The 22,109-nt window shown below is 38.1% G+C and overlaps 4 protein-coding genes and 1 non-coding gene across 8 annotated transcripts; 3 read left to right on the top strand and 2 right to left on the bottom strand.

Annotated features, from left to right (window-relative positions):
• The first annotated feature begins 2,343 nt into the window (after nucleotides 1-2,343).
• On the top strand, nucleotides 2,344-5,177 carry LOC116840478 (solute carrier family 49 member 4-like). 2 transcript variants are annotated; one of them, XM_032807250.1, is made up of 7 exons: nucleotides 2,344-2,428; nucleotides 2,989-3,177; nucleotides 3,247-3,376; nucleotides 3,794-4,006; nucleotides 4,157-4,526; nucleotides 4,750-4,846; nucleotides 4,990-5,177. In XM_032807250.1, the coding sequence occupies exons 4-7, from the start codon at nucleotides 3,911-3,913 to the stop codon at nucleotides 5,063-5,065; spliced, it is 639 nt and encodes a 212-aa protein (XP_032663141.1). In that variant the 5' UTR covers nucleotides 2,344-2,428; nucleotides 2,989-3,177; nucleotides 3,247-3,376; nucleotides 3,794-3,910; the 3' UTR covers nucleotides 5,066-5,177. The 2 variants fall into 2 exon arrangements, with proteins under 2 accessions (XP_032663141.1, XP_032663142.1); XM_032807251.1 differs by lacking the exon at nucleotides 2,344-2,428 and adding an exon at nucleotides 2,846-2,928.
• On the top strand, nucleotides 3,486-3,558 carry Trnar-ucu. The gene has a single exon. It is a non-coding gene; the product is annotated as a tRNA-Arg (tRNA).
• Nucleotides 5,178-5,441: 264 nt separating the features above from the next.
• On the top strand, nucleotides 5,442-18,355 carry LOC116840602 (ectopic P granules protein 5 homolog). 2 transcript variants are annotated; one of them, XM_032807503.1, is made up of 31 exons: nucleotides 5,781-5,804; nucleotides 5,966-6,211; nucleotides 6,502-7,239; nucleotides 7,473-7,889; nucleotides 8,120-8,524; nucleotides 8,663-8,885; nucleotides 8,954-9,126; nucleotides 9,236-9,376; nucleotides 9,575-9,735; nucleotides 9,846-9,975; nucleotides 10,118-10,662; nucleotides 10,860-11,037; nucleotides 11,155-11,178; nucleotides 11,278-11,505; nucleotides 11,586-11,746; nucleotides 11,829-12,014; nucleotides 12,082-12,205; nucleotides 12,381-12,902; nucleotides 12,992-13,134; nucleotides 13,296-13,473; nucleotides 13,560-13,757; nucleotides 13,827-13,958; nucleotides 14,102-14,338; nucleotides 14,476-14,659; nucleotides 14,785-15,344; nucleotides 15,471-15,640; nucleotides 15,712-15,920; nucleotides 16,033-16,278; nucleotides 16,429-16,645; nucleotides 16,791-17,000; nucleotides 17,091-18,355. In XM_032807503.1, exons 1-31 carry the CDS (start codon nucleotides 5,781-5,783, stop codon nucleotides 17,440-17,442), a joined length of 7,662 nt encoding a protein of 2,553 aa, XP_032663394.1. In that variant the 3' UTR covers nucleotides 17,443-18,355. The 2 variants fall into 2 exon arrangements, with proteins under 2 accessions (XP_032663395.1, XP_032663394.1); XM_032807504.1 differs by lacking the exon at nucleotides 11,155-11,178 and having other exon boundaries at nucleotides 5,442-5,804; nucleotides 17,091-17,442.
• On the bottom strand, nucleotides 18,203-19,650 carry LOC116840611 (putative lipoyltransferase 2, mitochondrial). Its single transcript, XM_032807518.1, has one exon. The coding sequence runs from the start codon at nucleotides 19,619-19,621 to the stop codon at nucleotides 18,923-18,925; it is 699 nt and encodes a 232-aa protein (XP_032663409.1). The 5' UTR covers nucleotides 19,622-19,650; the 3' UTR covers nucleotides 18,203-18,922.
• Nucleotides 19,601-21,847, bottom strand: LOC116840609 (Werner Syndrome-like exonuclease). Of its 2 annotated transcripts, none has more exons than XM_032807515.1 (7): nucleotides 21,643-21,847; nucleotides 21,288-21,338; nucleotides 20,992-21,119; nucleotides 20,496-20,717; nucleotides 20,115-20,259; nucleotides 19,949-20,050; nucleotides 19,601-19,744 (listed from the first exon to the last, which is right to left on the bottom strand). In XM_032807515.1, exons 1-7 carry the CDS (start codon nucleotides 21,679-21,681, stop codon nucleotides 19,655-19,657), a joined length of 777 nt encoding a protein of 258 aa, XP_032663406.1. In that variant the 5' UTR covers nucleotides 21,682-21,847; the 3' UTR covers nucleotides 19,601-19,654. The 2 variants fall into 2 exon arrangements, with proteins under 2 accessions (XP_032663406.1, XP_032663407.1); XM_032807516.1 differs by lacking the exon at nucleotides 21,643-21,847 and adding an exon at nucleotides 21,591-21,632.
• Nucleotides 21,848-22,109: the final 262 nt, after the last annotated feature.

The following is a 22,109-nucleotide window of genomic DNA, read 5'->3' as shown; positions in this document are numbered from 1 at the left end:
AATTCAATTGGAATATTTCAACAAACTGTGCAGGAAATTCTGTGTAAAAATAAAATATAATCTCAATACCGTTTTAACATTCAATAATGATATTTCATTTCATTTTACTTCCATTTCACACGATATCGCGATATCATCTCGATAATCCCCAATTCAAAGATCCGTCCCATCCGCATTAACACATCCCATCCCTCAAAAGATCAAGCAACAACGAAATAAAAGCAGCAACAACAACGACAACAATGACAACAACAAGCTCCCACGCAATCTCTATTAAACGCGCAGCAGCTAAAAAAACTCCGCTGCAGCCGCTCTCCGCAGCGCGTTCACAGCATCATCATGGACCGTATCTTCCTCTCCTCCCTCCGGATTTCGCCTCACCCCCCGTGACTACCCGGATGATCCGATTGTTTCACGTTCGCGTGAGATTTATCTGCACGACGGCGGTGGAGCGGCGGAGGCGGATGCTGGATGCCGGACCAATCGGGTGGCGGGTGGAGATCGATGTAATTAGAGAGGAGCCAACCCCGACGGCGGCAGGATGCTAAACGGGGTATGCGAGGCATGCGCGCGGCTCCGCGCGCCGGGCAACGCGAGCGCTCGCGCGAGTATATGGGTTTCGCACGCGCTTGTATATATGGGTGTCTAATTCCCTTTGTGCGCCGCCTATTGTCGGCATTACGATTATTACGCTCACGCTGATTTCCTCCTCGTCGTCCTCGTAGTCGTTGTCGTCGTTGTCGTCGTCGTAGTCGGGCGACGATGCGACAATACAATTATCGTTATCCCCGCGGTCAATACGCGACGCCGTCGTCGCCGCCGCCACCACCGACGACGACGACGATGACAACGACGACGACGACGCGACGACGACGATGATGATAACGACGACAACGAGGCAACGACGACCAGCGGCAGGTGTGCGCCGTTTATTGACGCGTTCCTGTAGAGAACGAATTATTATTATTATTACTGTTGTTATTGCGTTTCCTTTTTTGGTCGAGGCAGCGAGACAGCGAAGCTACGCGGTGTAGCTTCGGCTCGATCGATGCTGAATAAATAGAACGGAATTGTAGCAACAAAAATTTTATATATTAAAATATTGAATTATTTTTAACTTTTTTAATAATATTAAAACGGGACACAAAGATTTTTTTAAAAGTTTATGTTAAGGCTTGGAAAGTATTAGAAACATGAAAACACTACTGCACTTGATTCATCTTTTAATTCTCATTTGATATCGTGCAATAAGATTCTGATAGATGGAATCTAATATTGTATCATTCAGATAAGATCCTATTACACCTGTGATGAGTTTCATTGATTTTAGCACAGAATTTAATTTGGCTCGATTGCCAAATTAAAAAACGGATCACCGTGTGTACTCAGCAATGAGTCCTTTGAACGTTGCTGATTAATTCTTAATTCTTGCCATCGACACCAACGCGATGATCTTAATTGAGATGACGCGGTTATGTAAGTGTCGCAGTTTGCCCAGCAAGTTTCCGAGGAGCAGCAAAAGGATATTCAGAAACATCGAGATACGTTCGCGGAAACTGGCGCACAGTACAGGAAATTTAGAATTACGTCGAAACTACATATCCCGTCGTGCGTCCTCGCGTCATATTATCGATACCATACTCACATCGTTGACTGATGCTGTTAAATGCGCGATCCGATCGTATCCGCAGGTAGCCAAGACGAGACTTCCAACTTGATAGAGTCGTGTCTCAAATCTCGGAAAGAGGCCTGGCTGGCCTTGGCTCTTTTCTGCGCGCTTCTGTGCATGCAAAGCTGCGTGTGGAACACTTGGGGCCCGATCGCGGGTTCTGTTTTATTGGCCTTCCCAGGCTGGAACCAGTCTTTGGTAGCCCTGCTCTCAAATTGGGGATGCATCAGCTATCTTACATGCTGCGTGCCATGCTGTTGGCTTCTCTACAATAAAGGTCTCCTTGTAAACGCCATACGTAATGTCAAATACGCTATTTTTATTCAATATGTCTCAAATATGTTAACAATAAATGATAATAACAATAAATACAACAATTATATGTGACATGGCAATTGATATGAGCAATATAATGTTAATAATATTAATGATATTAAACATTAATAACGACGATCAATATTAGAATCGAATATAAAAATACCTCCCAGATCTGTTGATGCCTCTACAAATGGCGGCAATTCTGTCGACCTTAGCAACTTTCATTCGATGTGTTTCCTCCAATGAGAACATTTTCACAATGTACGTTACATTTTGAATGGATTATAATTAATGATCGAGGTTAAAAGAGGATACTTTTCTCACTCAGAACAGCGCACACCGCAGCCATACTGAACGGATTATCGGGAGTGATCCTCGGTCCTGCCACGACGCTCGTTTCCGCGATCTGGTTCTCTCCCGGAGAACGCACAACTGCCACCGGTATTCGCTAATATGTATAATTAAAACTACCATTATTCCACTATATTCTATGTTAGCGTCGCACTTGTTCTGTTCCCTAACAGCACAGGGACGTTCTGAGGACGTTTTGAGTAGATCGCAATGCGTATATTGCGATCATCTCAGAATGTTCTCATATGTACTGCGATCGACTGAGTACGTTCTGAGTAAATACGCGCGCGATACAAATGCGTATGTATCATTTCAGTCAAACCTGAGAATGTACGCACGCGATAGAAAAGCGTACGTATCATTTCCGTATCCCTGAGTGAAATCTGAGAACATTCGCGCGCGAAAGAAAACTGAATGATACTATAAGTGACGTTCTAGCGTTCAACTTAGTACGTCACAGATGATCACAGTACAATGAGTACGAAAATGGGATGATACGCAGTGCGTCGCGTGCTGTTAGGGTTATAGTTGTAAAGTAACAAATCATAAATAAAAACAGTAGTTATTGTCATTAAAGTTGTACATTTAATGTAATTACATTGTACATATATTATTGTGAATATCTTTGAGTGAATCTGTCACAATTGCAGGAATATCCTCCGCTTGCAATCAATTGGGAATGGCAGTTTCCTATCTAATTGGGCCGGCCGTGGTGGGAAGCACAGCTGCGTTTAATTCTACCTCTTTAACGTGGAAACTGAGTTTCAGCGGGAGTACCATTTTCGATAAGACGCATTCCGTGGCATTGAGAGCGCAAATTTTATCTTTTATGAGGATCGGTACGTTCAAAGAGAGAAACAAAACTATTCGAGCCGTAAATAACTTTAATTAAGTTGTAATCGTTCCAGAATTCGTTGGTCAATTTCTGATCTTGACAGGCATCTTGTGTTTTTTTCCTAAAGAACCCTGCTATTCGGTCGCCTTTTCCAAAATTTCCGAACGTATTGGTCTCACAAAATCGATTCTACATCTCCTGAGGTAAAATCTTAACATGGTTAGGCAATTTCCCTCTCTCTCAAAAACAAGCACTCTCTCGTAGATAGATTAACACACGCTCTTTACCTTTCATTTCTCAGAGGAGTACCAAGTCCCTTTGGCGCAGAGGATAGCGCGTTGGACTTCTAATCCAAAGGTCGTGGGTTCGATCCCCACAAGGGATGGATCCTTTTTATATTTTTTTTCATAGTTTTTTTTTCATTTTGAATATATACTGATATTCTAATTAACTTAGCTTTAACAAAAAAAATGCATAGGATATATTTTTTAATATTAAAGCCATATAAATATATTGTTCTATTCTATTTAACTATGCTATCCCTCAAAACTAAGATTGTTTTTATAAAAAACAGTAAATATAAAAAACTCTTATAACTCCTAATTAAAAAAATATTCAAGTTTTAGTGGGATAATTAACAGAGCTGCAATTTATTTTCCAAAGAGATCACATGCTCTGCACTCGAATATCATCTAACTAATGACAGACCAGAAACTATTATCTATAGGAATAAAAATATGTGGAGTCTCTGCTTGGCTGCTGCTCTTAGTCAAGGAGTGAGTGGACCTTGGTTGGCAATGATGCCAATGACCTTTGGCTCTAGCATCGCACAGGTCAGCATGGTTTGAAGAAAAAAATGTTTGTCTTCAATATTTCAAAACTGAATGTACCAAAGTGCATCGAGATTTAATATCTAACGATATTAACGTTCCGAAATTTCAACTTCTAAAATTTTGAAAGAAAATCAGGACATCTAACTTCAGGAAGAAGCGGACAGACTAGCTGTGTGGACGATCATTCTCAGCAGCGCTTTAAGTCTGACGGCGTCATATTTGGCGGACATGTTTCAAGGTCACCTGAAGATTGCTCTCCATATTCTGCTGACAATCTCATCGGCAATGTTCCTTTGGGTACTACTGCTGAATGATCGAATATTGGCCATTCATAAAGGCGAGCTCTACACCGCGGTGATCTTGGGGATATCAGCCAGTTGGTCAACTCCCGCCCTTTTCCTCGAGCTCGCCGCCGAGATTGCGTTTCCGATTTCTGAGGCCATTGTCGGCGGCTACATGATCTTCTTGTCGAACCTAGTCGGCGCGCTTTTCTATTTCTCGTACTTTCTGCCGTGGATGAGTGAGAACATTTTACCTTCAGTTTTTAAATTCCAACCTTTGGCAAATCATATTTTGATTGCGTTCTGATATTCACTGCCAGTACTGAAAATCTACACACAATTCATATTGCGTATATCATAGATTTTTAATATCAGCAGTAAATATCGTTTCTGTTTTGTGTGTTCATTATACTTCATTATACTTTCAAACGTTCGATCTCATCAAGCATTCTTTTTTTTTAGACGAACACTGGTCAACATACTGCGTGTTCGGCAACGTTACGATCGCGATGATTCTCGTAAGTTGTGTCAAAGAAGAATACAATCGCACAAAAATAGAGTGAGTGTGCAGCACGTTTTTTATATTATGCGCTTGTACATTTATGCAGGACTTATTAAAAGTTTCCTAAATTACCGTCCTCTTGCATTCCGCGCGCACAATCCGAAATGACACTGATATGTCGTTGTCACTATCGACTTTAGATCCGAAGTCAACTGGCCATCTCAGGAAGTAACAAGAAGCTGCCGGAAGTTTCGGCGAAAGAAAATACGGAACTGATCGAGATAATCGATGCAAGTGCTAATTCGTAACCGATAACTAATGGCGTCTTTATTGGCGAATACACATCGATGAAAACACAAACGTGATTATACTGAAAGTCAGTTTATTGTGTGCTCTAAACTCACTTTTTATATAAATTTATGAAGAAGAGTTCATTAATTAAGTGAAAATAAATACATATTATACATATACATATATTGCAATAATACATATTGATTCACGTTAGAATTTCCTCATGTCGGTAAAATACTGTTTTACCATAAAAACTGCGTTCTAGTTTATCGCATATCTTAAAAGGTGGCAGCACTTACCGGACTAAAATACCCACTCGATTTCGATTCTTTTAAATTGTAATTTCATAGTGGTATTGTGATCGAATGATCAGTGACATTGTGTTTGGACCAGCTGATCAACAGCAGTTCTATCAAAGTATTAATGACGTTGTCGCAAAATTATCTGCAATTAGCCGAAGCGAAGACGATGCACAAGACAACAAGAAACGCACTGGACACCTCTATGAACGAGCAAAGTATTAACGTCAAAATCTTCGTCGTATTCAATCATTCTTGTCGATACTCAACATATTGTCAGTCGGTCCTTTAAAATTATTCTGAGTTTCAACAAAGACTCCTCCGAGAGTGTTAGCAGAAGACACTTAGTAATCTACATTGATCCAGTGAACCCGGCCGCTTTGTCATCGTATTATTTCGTCATGGAGAAGCAGAAGCAACGACAGGTAAAAACATGGGCATTTTCTAATTGATGTTGATATTAATTGATTGTTTTCTGATTGATTTAAAGTGAAATTTCAATTAATGGAATTGAATTTTATTTATATAAATTTGATTTTTTAATTACCTTTTGTTTTTGAAACACCAATTTGTGTTCCTCTCTTAGAAGAAAAAACGGGAAAAGCAACGTCAATCAGTTCTGGAACATCAGATACCAGATGCTCCCACATTGGAAGAATTTGAGTGCTTACTTGGGGAATCACCCACAAATTATCCAAAGGGTGAAGGTGTGGAGAATATGGAGAGTGAATTGCATTCTGCAGCCATTGATACTGATGTTTATGAAAAGGAGATTGCTGAGAGAGCAGCTCATGAAAACGAATGCAACTTGCAAGTAGAAACAGTCAATAAGGTATCTTAGTTGAACAATAAAACATATGAATGTTTAAATTTTCTTATATTTATATACTATAAATGAACACACAACAAATATATACCACAGCAAAGAAATTTAATTATAATTGAATATTTGCATTTCAGTCTATTTCATTTTAAAGCTTCATATTTTGTTTCCTTACAAATTATGAACATGAAATAATATAATAATAGTGATATATATATACACACAAACATATAAATGGAATATTATTCATTTTTTAATATAGACAGAATATACTATAGTTTATATGTTATACATTCCAGATACTGCCATTAGATGAAAATACTTATGATGAAATTGACACTGTCGTACCCTTCTCAGCAGCCAATAATACTTTGAACAGTCAAATAGAGCAAGTTCAAGTAAGTGTCACTACAATTCAGCTAGTTGATATTCCATCAACTACCACTGAAGAGCCAAATCAAGCAGTGCAGATTTCTGAAGAGTTAAGTGTAGCATCTCCATGCCAAAAACAAATGGAAGTTTTAGAGAGCAAAAAAGACACACAGAATGTGTTCAAGGAAGTCAGACCATTCACAGATCAGCAACTAGCATCTTTGTACAATAATCAAGAACTGGCATTGGTGGATGCCTTTGTAAACGAGTTCACAGAAACCCAATTAAGGTGTGGGCCACTGAGGCAGCAACACAGATTACATGAACTACTGATGGGTTACTTGAGGGTGAGAAATAACTTGATTGCGAACTCGTACGAGTTAGATCGTTTGAAGAAGAACTGTCGAGAGACTCAGAAACAGCTGTGGTACCTGGAGAAGACATCGATTACTGAGAGCGGCGAATGCCAGGACGGCAATCCAGTCACGGCCAGTCACGAGTATGCAATCGCTCATTTCAACCAGCAGACTCTAGTAGCACTCTCTAGGACTTTGACAGCTATTAAGGACACTTTGCATAATAGCCAGGCGTTATATTGTTACGAGGCAGAATCTTTGCGCCTGCAGATCGAGCATTACGTGCAACGAGTTGCTCGGAGTTTTAGCGTAAGTTTTTCAGCGTTTTTCACTGAATAAAATTACTCACACGACAAAATATTTAGAAACTAGTTAATTCGAGAGTGCAGAAAGCTAAAATTAAAGTAAAAATTTAAATTATATTAAAGTATTAACATTGCTAAATTATTTTCTTATTGATATATACATATATAAAACTAATATCGCCTTGCGATTATTTACGCGATATGTGTATGTAAAAATATTCAAATTATTTCTTCTAGGAGTTCGTTAGCCTTCCACAGACAGCTCCGGCGAATCTCCTGCCGGAGCAATCGCCGTCCCAGACGGCTCCGCAGCTGGTAGAGCTCAGAATGTGCGTTACAATCTTGTTCAATTTCCAACGACGAGTCCTCAAGGATGGAAAGTTCGTCACAGACACGAGAGAGTGGTTATCGAAATTGGTGGCAATCCTCTTGAGAGTCGCTACATGGCAAGACCATTTATTCTTATTAAACCATATTTTACGGTGTCCTGGTGGCGTGATGAATTGGGCCAAGTCTTTCGTGCAAATACCAGTGCATCCGAAAGTAACTGGATTGTGCTCCTCGTTGTTCAGTGACCCATATCTCGATCACATGATCGCCACTCTCGCGGTGATCCTACTACCGATCAAAGAACGGGATAAATTTCTGGAACAGGTAATTTTGAATGGATGAGAATTTATTCTGTTGTTTTTTAAATCAAGTTATTGCATCTAAAATTGTCAACTTAAAAATATAATAATTGTAAATCGAATAAACTGTTACTTTTAATGTTATTTTTAATTATATTGTTATTAAATAAGAATAGGTTATTAAACGTTATTGGTTAAATTGAATTTTGAAATTACTACTTATAAATTTGTCTTAACTTTCAATTTGCTTTGCAGGTACAAGTATCTTTGCAAGATACCTCGAGTAGTCCAGGCGACACAGTGTGGGTGATGCTAGATGAAGAAGGCGAAGAAGACGAGGATATCGCCAATATTGGCGCCAATCTGTTCGAAAGCGACTTAATTTCCCTTCTTCATCAGATTCCGTTAGAAAAGCTCTTTGAGCAAGTGCTCTTTATTCAATGTCAGAATAATAGATATCATCAGGAGGAAAATGTTATCACAGACCATCACATGTTACGTCTCTTTGCATTCTACACGACGTTCGTCAGACTTCTTAAGCAAGGTCTGAAAACTTACGACTCGCCAAGGTATAGGCAGTTGGCGAAGAGACTCAGTGCTCTAATTAGAGACGTCGTTCAATATGCCAGCGATCAATGGGAAGTTTTCGACAGAAGCAAGGTACAGCAAATATGGTCACGCGTTTGTTATATATATTACATTAAATATTCTTACATATACTCTCATAAATTTGTGTTTTAACTTCTCCTTAAAGAAAATTCTATTTAAAAAAATGATATCAATTTCATTTTTGTGCAGGTAATTGATGAGTCGATGCTACTGAAACTGCAGACCGAATACGATTGTTTCTTCGTAAGGGCGATCCTCTGCATCTTTTCCTCGCGACGTTTAGGCGCTTGGCAGTACCTCGCCGCGATACCATATCACATTATATTGCCTGCTACTCTGTGGCGCATCTTCTATATTCTACACACCGATTCTGCACCTAGCGACGTAGCAGTGTCAAATATGTCGGCTGCAGGTAAATGAAATACGATGAAATATTAATAAAAGTCTTTGAAATAATAACAACAATATTCAACATTGCAGATTGGGAGGCTGAACTAAGCTGTTCTGAACTTCATAAACAATTTGAAGAAAAGCTATGCAACATGCCTGGCGACGAGTCTTACTTTCTCCTAACTACTTTCGCTAACATGGCCATAGCGAGAGGTTACCAGGACTACGATTTTGTAAGAACGGCCACGATTGATCTATTCCAAGTACGTCAATATTTGATTTATTAAAAATACAAATTAAATTTTTAAAATCTTACTACTAGATTTACTATTTCTTTACTATTAGATTTTTAATCTAATGAATGAATTGTAGATTGGATTTCTCAGTGAGAAAACTCAAGAGTCTTGCTCGAAGGACGCGAGATCACTTTTATCGAATCTGACGAGCAAATATCCTACTCTTCTGTCTGACATACTGCATAAATTGAAAGATAATTTCGTATCAGTTGGAAAAGTACGTGCAACAACAATAATTTTTACATTAAACTACCTCTCATACTTGTTAACAAATTTTAATTATGTAATTCAAACATATGATTTATAACTGTGTTACGCGAAAAAAAATAATAGTATCAATATAAATTAATTCAATAATGAAAGAATTTGTTATTAAAATATTCTTAAGTAATATTAACTATTTTAATAATTTCAGCTGAGTTTATATTTATTCACCGAACTGAAGATAGGAATGTGGGTGCCACAGCAACAAGACATGGAAATTCTATCTGCTTGGTTACATCAACATTCTTTAACTTCGTCTGAAAACCATTTGGCTCGATTAATTCTTACACATTTAAATTGGGGCTTTGATGCGTAAGTTTTCTTAATGTTCTTTGAAAACACTGATATAATAAAACTAACCGTTATTGTTTAGGATATTGAAAATTTTTTTATTAATATACTAAAAAATAATTATTTAACAGAAACGACAGTTTGTTTCTTCCAATTCATTTACATCGACAAGTGGCGTTAATGATTGTCGAGCTTATGATGAAGTACGCACCTGACAATCCAGCGCAGACTGCCTCTCTATTAGCTGAAGGTGTAAAGCAAGTGAGTCGCTATAAAGAGATAAAAATTAAATTTACTGAAATCCTATTGTCATTTAAATGTTACATTTTTTTTTTAAATATATGCATATCTGTTTTTTACATACTATTGATTTCAATTGAGCAATCTTTTCCTCGACTTGCAGGTGTCTTCGATAGTGAGACCACAGAACAGCGAACAGGCATTTAGTCTGTGGGCTTGGGAGATAGTAAATAGATTAAGGCTTCATCAGTTAGATCAATCGGAAGCCATGTGTCGGCACATTTTATCGAACCCAGCTGAGGGTCTCTCTAATATGCCCAACATGGAATCCGACTCTTTTCTTGACGTCTTGACGAAAGGAGTGCGCGAAAAGCAGCCGTTAGCTTGCTACGTCTCCGTGCTAATGACACTATGGGGCCATTCAGTGCCATTAATTTGCGTTGAAGGCTTCGGCCAGTTGCAAACTCTACAGTGCTATTACAAGTACGAGCAAGTGCTGGTGTGTTTGTACCGTGTAGTGCCGTTGTTCCTCGAGTGTCCGGACTCGTTGCTGAAAAACGATAAGTTCGTCAGTTTAATAGTACCACTCATTACTGCTGACCGCACGTACATGAAGATAGCGAAAAATCTGATCGCCCCAGAGTTTCCCGGACCAATTCTTAAGCAGTTTGCCCATATGATCGAGTCGCATCTGCATCATTACAAACGGTACTATAGAAATAAAATATAAATCAATGTAAGACTGTTTATAAATTCGAGGGTTAATGTAATCATAAGATAAAAAGAAAACTATAGATAATATATAATAATGATTCGAGTTGAAGAGAAAGAAATGTGAATTACAATAATTACAATATAGTTATAAAGATATATATCTAAAAATATTAATTATTTGCACTTTGCAGATATTGTTTATACAGTCCAGAACGTTTTGTACACTTATGGCTGAATGTGCTGATATTAGTCCAAGATTGGAATAAAGATCATAGTGTGATGTACCTGATGGATACTGTAATTCGTGCAGCATTCTTTCATTTAGATACCAGAGCAACGATGAGAAACATGTTTCAGAATCTCTTTTGCGTAAGTGCCTCAAGTAATCTAAGTAATGCAGTATGCAAACTATTGAAATCGGCGGAAAGTGGATACATACTTAGCAATCAAATATTTTTACAATAATTGTTAACCATTTTTTATTAGCCTGCTATAGAAGGTAATAATGAGGTAAGATGCTTAAAAATCGATCATTCAGTTTTAATAATTTGGCGCCCTTTAGTCACTATCAGCATATATGTTACATACGTTTAAATGTGGGCTTTGTAGAACATAACATCGAATCGGACTCCAGGATCATTCGGCTCCTTTTTAAGCTGGGCCACAGGATCATCTAACTCTACGAGCCTCCTCGGCGGAACTGTCCAGGCAATATGGCTCGCGTATCAAGTCCTGTTGGCGGAGGAGTACGACAGAGAGATAAAAACCGGGTTGTGGCGCGAAATCCTACGAGAGCTATCCATGCAGTCCAAGATATCTTTGGACACCGCACTCAAGGTTTAAAAATCAAGGATACGAAAATTATAATGAAGTGTTATAATTATATAAAATTCCAATTATAACGGAAATTACTTTAGAGAGCCTGTGCAACGGTAAAAGTGACACCATTTGGAGTGAATCACCTAGCTATCTATCGCTGGTCTCAGCAAGCCCTCGATACACCTGTAGATCATCCACTTCTACCGCTTTTATGGCAACATTTCTTCAGTTTATTCCTCGCACGAGTTCCCATTACAGGGTGAATATCATTTTATTCTTCGCGGAAAAGTAATGACAATTCCGTGTAAAGCCCTTATCATTTATTTCTTGGGTCGTTATAGATCTACCGGTCAAGGCGGAGTCGGTGAAAATTTCTTCGAGGGTATGATGAACCTGAACTACATGAAGAAATTAAAAAAGCGTTTGCACGAAACGACGGAACATTTCCGATCGAAAGGGGAGAAGGACATAGACAATGGAAAACCAATGACAGATGAACGGCGTGTATTTTACTTTAGCGTCGCAAAGTAAGTTGAGGATAAACTTAAACATAACGAAATTCTTTTTTATCTTAAAAATATATGCTCCAAATAGGTTTTATAAAACATTGAGTCTTTGGCTGGAGGAACCTCGTCTTCAGGAGCCTGCGTGTTATTTTCCAGCTTTACCGCCACAATATATGCCGCAGAGACTAATCTTGCTAGTACAAGGAGATCGAGTAAGCCAATCGAATTGCTGCATGTGATTAGATATAATAACATTAATAATCATTATTATTATATCATTATTATTATTATATCATTATTATTATATCATTATTATAGAGCGTATTGTAGTAATATTAATAAAATTGTTATTATTTCTGTCTCTTTTCACCAACATCAACATCTTAGGCTCCCTGGCTTGAGTACGTTGATCACTGGGCAGTAGAACAAAGTCAATTGAAAGCTGTTCTCGAGTGGGAACGCGCGACGTTCCGTGATCCTGAAAATCAGTACCTGAGATGCTGTCAGTCTCCAACGAACGCTATGGAAACGGCCGATCCTCTTCGCCGCATCTTTCGCAGATTGGGCTCTTACGAATCACCGGTGCCACCGCCGCCTCTTAGCCGGAACCAGTTAGTGCTGGGCTGCATAGTTCGAGAAAGTCTTTACAACGTCGCCGCAGTTGTCGATCTCGTTAAGCCGCACCTAAGGATCGTTCTGGACTACGCGCAGACATACAACTTAATGGTTTCCGAACACACCGCGGTAGACTGCAGTTTTCTGGAGTTGGTGCCGACCCTTTATCGGATCTTCGAAAATCAAGTGACCTTGCACGCTCTCTGTGACCCTGCGCCACTAGGTCAGAGACGCTCCAGATCAGGCACACCACCCACGGTGCACTGTGCGGGTCCTGCAGTTATTAGAATCAAGGTAGGATAATACTATAATAATAAAACGCGTAAAAGAATATAATAAAGAATAAGATTGTTCCTCTGTAAAGAAAATTTTTCTTTGTACAGGTTGCAGAGGCTCATGTCAGCGAAGGTGTGGATCACATGATAACTCAGAATCGAGCAGAATATGAGAATTTATTAGTGAAAGCTAGTCAACCGCCACCCAGCAAAGTCACTCTGGGCTGCGTTTTCATTGATCATTTGATTGCGTAAGCAACCTAACAATTTTTTATCTTTCGAAAGTACTATCAGATTCAACTTAAACTTCAAAATTATTTAAGATTGCTGTATCTGAATATTAAATCTAACGACATTAGGACAAATCGTACAATTGCTCTTCTTAATCTTTATTCATATTTTCGTTCCTCAGAATGCTGGAGCATGAGTTAACTGTCAGTCACACCAACGAGAACGGTGCGATATTGCAGAAAGTTCAAGAGAGCGGAGTCGAGCTGTTCTACTACCTAGTGGACTCGTATACGGAAGAAGCAACGTTGTGCCCACCTACAAAACAGCTTATCACTACTTGCTTGGAGAAGTTGGGCCGGGTACACATTACAGCTTACTCTCTAATAAACACTTTTGAGATCTTACAAATTATTATAACTTATTAATTTCTAAATTCTGCTTTCAGTTATTCATTAGCGGAGAAGAGAGTCGAGGCCCGCGATTACTGAGTACAATTATTCAAAGACCTAGTCTCGGTGGCTTGTTGGGTCCGCACTTCACACCAGTTGCCGGAGGAGCTTCTACATTCTTGCAGATGTATCAAACTGTCGTAGATTTAGCTAGTGGCTCGAATGTCGACTTGTGCTTCGTATTGCTCTCGAAAGTAAGAGTCGAACTGTATTATTGTCTTTGATTCGCTATGACTCTCAATGTATCATTACTCCTATTACAGTTTGACGTCGGTAGCTGGTTAAACTATCGCCGTCCACGATTGAGTGAGAGATCTACCTTTATAGATTTAGTTTCTAAGGCGTTGTGCAACATCGGTTTGAATCCCGAAGAAGAAAAGCTGATGTTACACGAAGTGAGCGTTATCCATTTTGTTTGTTCATCTTAAATGTTTTGGTATCTCAATAACTTCTATAAATTTTTAACTTTTATCGATTCCATTTGCTTTAATTGAAAAAGATGAGAATTTTATTATACGAACCATGATTATTGATGCAGCTCTTCCGAAACCACCTGCGTCTCATCCTCTTGCATGAGTTCCCCGAGCATTACGGCGAAGTGTTGAGCGCGGTATTGAGAGGATCCGAGAGTCAGAATTTGTCTCTGGACGTATGGCGCGATTTATTAGGAGCTCTTAGCGGTAAGCCAAAGTGCAGCGCGCCTATACATCCGTCGAAGATCAGGGATGAGGTCAAACATTACGCCACGGAACAAAGGCTACTGTCTCGACAAGAGGTTTGTTTCATCAACTCTATAAATGACATCTTCAACTTAAAAGAAATATTTTATTTCGACTTTATTGTTTCATTCTTTAAATTTAACGGTAGATTTTCGTGAAAATTTATTAACCAGGTTTTATGATTTGACTGTAGATGCACGACACTGCTGTACTTCTAAGCCGACATTTCATGAAAGAAAGACTGCAGTACGGACTATACGGGCTCTATCCAAAATATAGAGTTTACAATGAGTCTTTAACCATATTCCTCGGTATGGTCGGTCACGCTCTAGTCGTATTGACTCTTCAGGCTGATCGAGGATCGCTCGCTGATCAATGTGAGTCGATGGGACCGTTGATTAAGATTCTTGATTTTGAAAACTTTAAATACCGAAAATTTTATTCTCTCACAACATAAATTTAATCTAAATTTCGTAAACTTATCTATGTTTTTCTGTTCTAGTGTGCGAGAAAATCTGGCCAGTGTTGAGCGAGATGTACGCACCGTGGATTACCCCCTATTGGACAAGAAACTTGCGTGAGCCAACGGCTGCGTGGATCCAGCAGCTGACCGATGATCGATCGGTGCTACTACCATGGATTATCACTGACGGTCCTTACGCAAATCGGACGATGGCGATGTTCGCTGAATGCATACGCTTCATTGTTGACACTATGCCAGCATCCAGTAAAATCCTCAGTTTTGTATGGCAATTCTATGTGTCAAACTACGCGCACGCATCCGTCAAGGAACACGTGTTGAACGTGGTGCACGGTAACTTCCTCTCTTTGCCGTGGGATCGCTTTCACCCCACCGCCAATGACGTCGAATTGATGATCAAGGTTGTCGATCAGTATTTGCCAGACTGCCATCTGTTTCTCGGCAGCGTTTTCACTTATGTTAACTGGTCCACCTGGATCAACGAGTTAATGGCCACACAGTCATTGCCAGTCGCCGCTAAGATGCACGTTTGTCTGTTGAACCTGTTAGTGAAGCTATCAAACGAGCCCAATGTTAGGCAGGTAAGATTGAAGGAGACAATTGAAGAATCTAAAAGAGCTCGAAGATATAAATTTAATATAATCCTTACCAAAATATACCAACGAGAGACTAAAACTTTAGAAATAAAAGTCTAACTAATATTTTAGAATGAGAAAGCAGTACAGCTAGTTGCGGAATCTGAATGCTTCTCCTGGCACTTGATCGATGCCACGGCGTACGATCAGGTGATTAATTGGCACGTGATGAGCTGCGATCCTAGAGTGATTCTATGCCTGGACGGCGATCCTACCCATCCCATTGACACAGCCGTAAACAGGTGAGTCTGATTAGTGCTGTATTAGTAGCGTATATAAGAAGCATCAATTATTAAAATAATTGAATATGCAGCTTACTAAAGATAGCAGCAGGCTATGATCCCACGATAAAGCACTTTCATCCCACAACCCTAAAGAAGAGACAGATGTACGTGCGTTCCTCGGTAAAATTGCTAATAAACTGCACCACAAGACACAAATCTCTTCTTTCAACCAACAGCAAAGCGTTCAACGCTGCATTGTCGCGGATGCTCGATGACATGGAGATCGTTATCACTAACAGTAAGTAACTAAATAAAAAACACTTATTTAAGAATCTAAAAAGTATAGGAATGCAACTTACTTACAATAAAAAGTCTAAAGCCTAAGAAGTGTTTTCTCTTTTTTCTCTCAGCTGTCTCCGAGTCGCAACAGGTTGCTGAAGCGGGTCTGCTGATTACCGAGTTCTTGCACTCGATGAATCAGAGCGCGGCGTTAAGCGAGCATTTCCGTACTAGTTGGACAGCATGGCTGCTAGAACGAACAGCTAGCAGTCCAGTACTAATGGGAGTGTTAAGAGTGATCGGAATTGCAGTTGCTTCTTCGTCTACTCTGGGCCATCTCATGGAAGCTGCCTTGGAGGCTTACTTCAAGTATAACGGTAAGCAAATCCGCGAACAGTTCTGAAACGTAACTCTATCTGTCATCTATAAAAAATAAACAAACTTCTTTTATTTTCAGATTGAATTTGATTTATTTGATTGCTATAATACTTACTTACAATCCATTCTGATTCACACTCGGTTTTTAGTAACGGACGACGTTCGGCCTACATGGGCGGCAGTGTTGATAGTGCTGCAGTCCGTAGTACCTCGTCAGCCGCCACTGGAGTCTGTACTAGTGTCAGAAGGTAGATTGCTAGCTCTCTATTCCGTATTGCTGAAGAGACTTCCGTCCTGTCAGGATATCCGAGAGGAGGGCATGCTTCTAATTAACTTGGTGGATTGGATTAGTGCCATTAAAACTACGTAAGTGATCTCGAAAAATAAATAGGATTTATTATACCTTTAATAATAAGATTATTATTTATCTTTTCTGTCGTATAAAATTATTGTTTCTTTGATCTCAATTGTGAAAATTTTGTAAAATTATGAACGAATTTTCTTTATTCAGAGATATCGCGGAGGAGAAACTGCCTCTGCTGTGGGCGAAAGTGTGCGAGCTGGCCTATAGGCAGTGCCAGTACAGCGAGAACACGGTGATAGCTGCGAGAGCTCTGAAAGGGCTGGCACGAGCGTTGTTGACGATAGCAGATGATGTGGGACAAGGATGGGGCATTCTGGGCGCTATCGGGCTGAGGAAAGGTTCTCAGCTTACCGTACGGTAAGCCGTGATCACTCTGTCAAAAGGCTAGATTTTCATTTTCTTTTTATATGATAATGTAGGATGTTCATTAACTCGATTTTCTCGCAGGTGCAAGTTCCTAAGTCGCGCCACGGCCGTCTATTGTTTGGCGCAGTTACCAGAATCCAAGTCCGACCAACAGTTAGTGAGATATACTCCGCACTCGCCCGGTGTGGCGCCCACGAGATCGACCGATCCGGACGCGATGGAGATACGACCCAGTGTGGAGGCTGTGAAGGCGATGCAAGGTCTGGAGGGACTGTTGTTGAATAAGCAGTACACAGAGCTGCGTGCTGACGTGGAGAGAGCTATTCGACTCGTTAGGGATTCAGCCAACTCCCTACACAATGCTGTCGAGGTCGTCGGCGCTCTTACTACAGAGCTTTACAATCAAAGATACCTGCACGTGCTGACAGAGTGATAGTAGTTTTACGTAGACTTAGTGACGGACTAATGATGAGCGTTTCGAATCACTTTAAACATATGATGCGAATATACGTTATATTTCAAGTGTTATTGAAAAGAATTCTTTAAAGTTTTAATACAATTAGGCATATTTAATTTATATCGACGGATTTATAAGTTTGAAGGTTCTCGAAGAAATTAAATCCTTCGAAATTTTCCAATATATTGAAATATTCCCGATCTCTATTTCGATGACACTTGAAATAATGCGAAATTCGAGGATAACTATATCACTGTTGACTGAGAATAGAATATATGTCCGTCACTATGTAGATCTCACCAAATGACGTCGCGTTTAAATTGAATGCTTAACATCTTTTATTGGATTTGTAGATTACTGTGATTTCATCATAATTGTATATATACGACGTTAGTAACATATATTGGAATTTAAAATGTCTTGCGTGCTTACTTGTATCAATATTCAATTAACAGTTCTAACATTCAATGCACAATTGTAATGCAATCTCAGACATAATGCAAGTTTGCATTCATTTTACCTTCTTATAATTTTAATATCTTAAATCAGGATCAGTCTAGTCGCACGATGCATTTTCTTCGACTCTGATGTTCTTTCTTCTCCTTATTTTTTCTTTATTGCAATATGTAAAATATCGTATTTTATATATCGTATTTACATAATTTTTTACGCATTCAATTTAAACACACACGATTATGTATATGGACTGTGTCATTAGCATTAAATTAGTAATATGTTTTATTTATATAGTATAAAATTTATTATATGCGCACGCATACATTCAACACACACAAACACAATTCGCATAATCGATAATTTGCTACTGGTGTACAGAAATTATATGTTCAATTTACTTATGCAAATCGCATTAAAGATATCTGACAATGCAGTTAATAGATCATATTTAATATTTTTTAATCGGATATAATAAGCGCAATAATTGTTAAAAAAGAAATTAATAAATAAATTTAGCTGAATTTGTTGACAGAATTAATACATTTCGATATATTATAGAATTAACAATTATTAATGCAAAAAAATATTGTCTTTATATGGGCTTCAAACTGATATCAGATATATTTTGTGATAAATTTAAATTCAGTTTTGCAACACTTGTGATATCAATTTGAAGACGTCTACAAAATATTATCGAGACACGATTAAGGACATTAACATCTTCAGTTTTCAAGTTTCTTTGATATAAAAATTTTTTAACATTGATTTAATATTATTTTATCAAGATGTCGAACAATCCAACAATTTAAAACATCCTGTTGAAAATTCAAAGCACCAAACAATTAACTTTCGAAATTCTAAATATCCATACTTAACATAAAAGATCGAAAGACGTCAATTTAAATATTACATCGCAGAGAGTAACACAATTAAGAACAAGACAAGGCTTCCTTAAAACTCGCGAACACTTACTACTAATTATAATATCAATTGACCGTGACTATCGTATCGTATCCTGTAAGATCTGCAAGGCTTCCTTGGTTGGAAACTCTATCAGCTCGCATTCGAATTGATCGCGAAAAGTGTTGATGAAGATCGGCAACACATCATCAACCTTGATATCTACATCTAACTCCTTGGAAATACTGGTGACGCCCTTACCCTCGATGCCGCAGGGCACGATGTGATCAAACCACGTGAGATCGGTGTTGCAGTTGAGTGCCAGACCATGAGTGGTAATGTAGCGGCTGCCGTGAATACCTATGGCGCAGATCTTACGATCGTCGACCCAGACTCCGGTATGAGGAGATGTTTGGGCCTCGATGCCGAACTCAGCGCACAAACGGATTACCATGCACTCTAACTGGTTTACGTACCACTTAACACTGGTGCGAAACTGCTTCAGATCGAGCACTGGGTAAGCTACCAGCTGACCAGGTCCGTGGAAAGTGATCAAACCACCGCGGTTTGTCCTCCAAAACTCTGCGCCCAGATTCTTCAATTTCGTCTCTTCTTCGACAGTATATACTTTATCGCGAATTCCTACCGTGTACACCGGTTTGTGTTCTAAAATCACCAAAGTGTTCGCTGGCTCGCTCAAACGCTGATAGTGATGATCCGACAAAGTTTTTTGAAGTCGCTGGCCGGCACCATACGACAGACGACCGGCCAGAAAAACCTTCACCACTCTCGAATGCATTTTAATTTAAATAGTTGTTGAACCTGAACTTCATTAAGGTAGAGGCTTTGGTGAATTTTCGTGATTTTGCTCTTCTAAAGCAGCAGCCTTTGCCTCAATTGTCATATGAAGCAAAAGAGATACCTAAACATGAGAAGGTTATTACTTTGCTGAAAAGATTAGAAATTCTCTTTAGCAATTATATTTCTTTATAAAGTGTTTCAATTTTCAAAGAATCTTAGTTTTTAGATAATTTTAATTTTGATACTTTTTATTATTCAAAAACATGAAAAAAATTCATTATAAAGAAAATTTACTATTAAATTCGAGTTTTAATGAATTACTCACATAAGCATCTGATGCAGCATAAGTTTTCTGGGCGTCGCTAAGTGGTTGCACGTGCCACTTGCTTCTTCGCACTTCCGGATTCTTGTCGATTCTTTTCTTCAACTAAATATAACTTCTTTATAGATATTTCAATTAAATATTAGTCTGTTTAAATAAAAATTAATACCAAGTAAGCAGTCAATTTTTCCAAGCTCCAACGGCAAGATCGCTTCAAGACTTGATTGGCATATGTTCCACAGTCCATACAATTGTTCTCTACCACCTTCTGAGCAGGGAACTCCTTAAAATCTCGTCCGAGCTTCCACACATCGCTGTAAGCCATCAATTTGCAATTATGGATTACCATGTATAAAGCATAAAATAATGTAAAGCATAAAATTAGTATTAAAATATGTGAGGTAATACTAAATAATACTAAATAAAGAAACTACAAATAAAATTTATACCCGAATTAAAGTTTCACCCGAAAAACAAACATTTTTAGAATGCTATGGTAATATTTATTTATCTATTCTTATCATACTTATAAATAACACATCCAACTAACTTTTTTATATTGACACCAACAAGTTTAACTTTTGGATGACAGAAAAACTCGACAAAAGCTGCTGGAAGTTTTTTCAGTGAATACACATGCAAAAGATAACACACACTGTCTTTTAAGCAGATTTGTGCCAATGCGGTCTTTCCACTGCCAGTTTGAAAACTGAAAGGCCATTCCAGGTCAAAACCTACTGGTACGATCTTCTCACTATATTTTACTTCTTGTCTAAAAGATTTTATAAAATATGTTAAATAAAATAATACAACAATAATACAAAAACAAAATTTAAATAAGATAAAAATTAATGCATACAAATTTGAAATTTTAATTAAATATTTAATATATAAAGTTCTATATTCTCAAATGTCTTAATTATTAACTAATTTTTTTAGTTTAATTCCTTTAATTTTTTTTTTAAATTTAATGTTTCTAATTTAGAATTTTTATCTCACATGTGATAATGATACTTATTTTAAGTTTAAATCTCCTATCTACTTACATGAGATTGTCACAAATTTGGGCACAGTCAAAAAAGTCATTAGCATACTGAATTTGTCCTTTGAAAACAATTGGAGGTAAAGTTTCTATATCAGGTTCTCTTTCAGGCTTTGGCTGTTCCAATTTTTCCTGTAAGAAAAAAGGAAATTAGTAGAGATAACTTTAAAATTTTTAGAGATACATATATGAGTTTGAGTACGTGAGTTTAGAAATGGGGAAAAAATGTAATTTGACGATAATTTATTTTTATAAAACAATGTACATCCCTTCGTTAAAAAATAGTTATTACTTACATACCTTTAGATGCTGCGGTAAGTTTCTCGGTGATCGACGCAAAGTTCTAGAAACCTGTAAAGTTCAAAATTATAGACTTCTTTAAAAATTATTTAGAAATAAAATATTAGACAGTCAAAAATAGAAAAAGTATTATTCTGAGATATAATAAATATAGTATATCTCAGAGAGATTTATCTTATGCATCATAAAGCCAAACGTATTCTTACAGTAAATTATAAAGTTTTCGTGAAAAATGAAATGAAATCATAGAAAAAATAATAGTAGTAAAAGAGTGATATATCTCTAAAGGAACAGATAAAAAACCATAAAAGAAGAAGTAAGATAAAAGCACGAAGCGATTGTACGTAAAACTAACCTCCTGGCCAAGCCGGGCATTCCGTGTCGTCATTGCCATGGTGGAGAGGAGATAAACAGCTGTAGAAATATACCACGCTATCAAATCGCTCCGAGTATTGTAAATTAAGTTGAAGACAATGATCTCTCATGTGATTTCTGACGTATCGATGATGTCAAGATGACATATTGTTATAATACACCACGAATCCGCTTATCGGTTTCCCGCCAATTTTGTATCTGCTGAACAGCTGACGCATTTTGTCAGTCAATCATTGGTTGCGTTCCGTTTCACGCATTATGCGCGCATTTCCTACAATATACGTAACATGAACTGTAGATAAACGCGTGCATATGCATGAAACGGAACGCGGCCATTGTCTGTTCTTTTCGGCTGCATTGCTGAACTGATATGTAATAAGTTAGAGTGAGAAAAAATATATATGTCTCATTTTAACTTATTACACCAATTCAGTAGTGCAGATAAAA

Source organism: Odontomachus brunneus, unplaced genomic scaffold (assembly GCF_010583005.1).
Source record: "Odontomachus brunneus isolate Ranch 3 - 2012 unplaced genomic scaffold, Obru_v1 Obru_scaffold_010, whole genome shotgun sequence".
Lineage (NCBI taxonomy): Eukaryota > Metazoa > Arthropoda > Insecta > Hymenoptera > Formicidae > Odontomachus > Odontomachus brunneus.
This window is presented reverse-complemented; position numbering and strand designations above follow the sequence as displayed.

Coding starts and splice junctions, on each gene's coding strand:
- LOC116840478 (XM_032807250.1), top strand. CDS start 3,911: ATGTGGAGTCTCTGCTTGGCTGCTGCTCTTAGTCAAGGAGTGAGTGGA. Junction 4,527..4,749: donor GTACTTTCTGCCGTGGATGA/GTGAGAACATTT, acceptor CTTTTTTTTTAG/ACGAACACTGGTCAACATAC. Junction 4,847..4,989: donor TACAATCGCACAAAAATAGA/GTGAGTGTGCAG, acceptor TATCGACTTTAG/ATCCGAAGTCAACTGGCCAT.
- LOC116840602 (XM_032807503.1), top strand. CDS start 5,781: ATGGAGAAGCAGAAGCAACGACAG. Junction 10,663..10,859: donor CATCTGCATCATTACAAACG/GTACTATAGAAA, acceptor TGCACTTTGCAG/ATATTGTTTATACAGTCCAG. Junction 15,921..16,032: donor GGAGATCGTTATCACTAACA/GTAAGTAACTAA, acceptor TTTTTCTCTCAG/CTGTCTCCGAGTCGCAACAG.
- LOC116840611 (XM_032807518.1), bottom strand. CDS start 19,621: ATGCATTCGAGAGTGGTGAAGGTTTTTCTGGCCGGTCGTCTGTCGTAT.
- LOC116840609 (XM_032807515.1), bottom strand. CDS start 21,681: ATGGCAATGACGACACGGAATGCCCGGCTTGGCCAGGAG. Junction 21,120..21,287: donor ACTTACCGCAGCATCTAAAG/GTATGTAAGTAA, acceptor TTTTTCTTACAG/GAAAAATTGGAACAGCCAAA. Junction 20,260..20,495: donor GTTGGTGTCAATATAAAAAA/GTTAGTTGGATG, acceptor GATGGCTTACAG/CGATGTGTGGAAGCTCGGAC.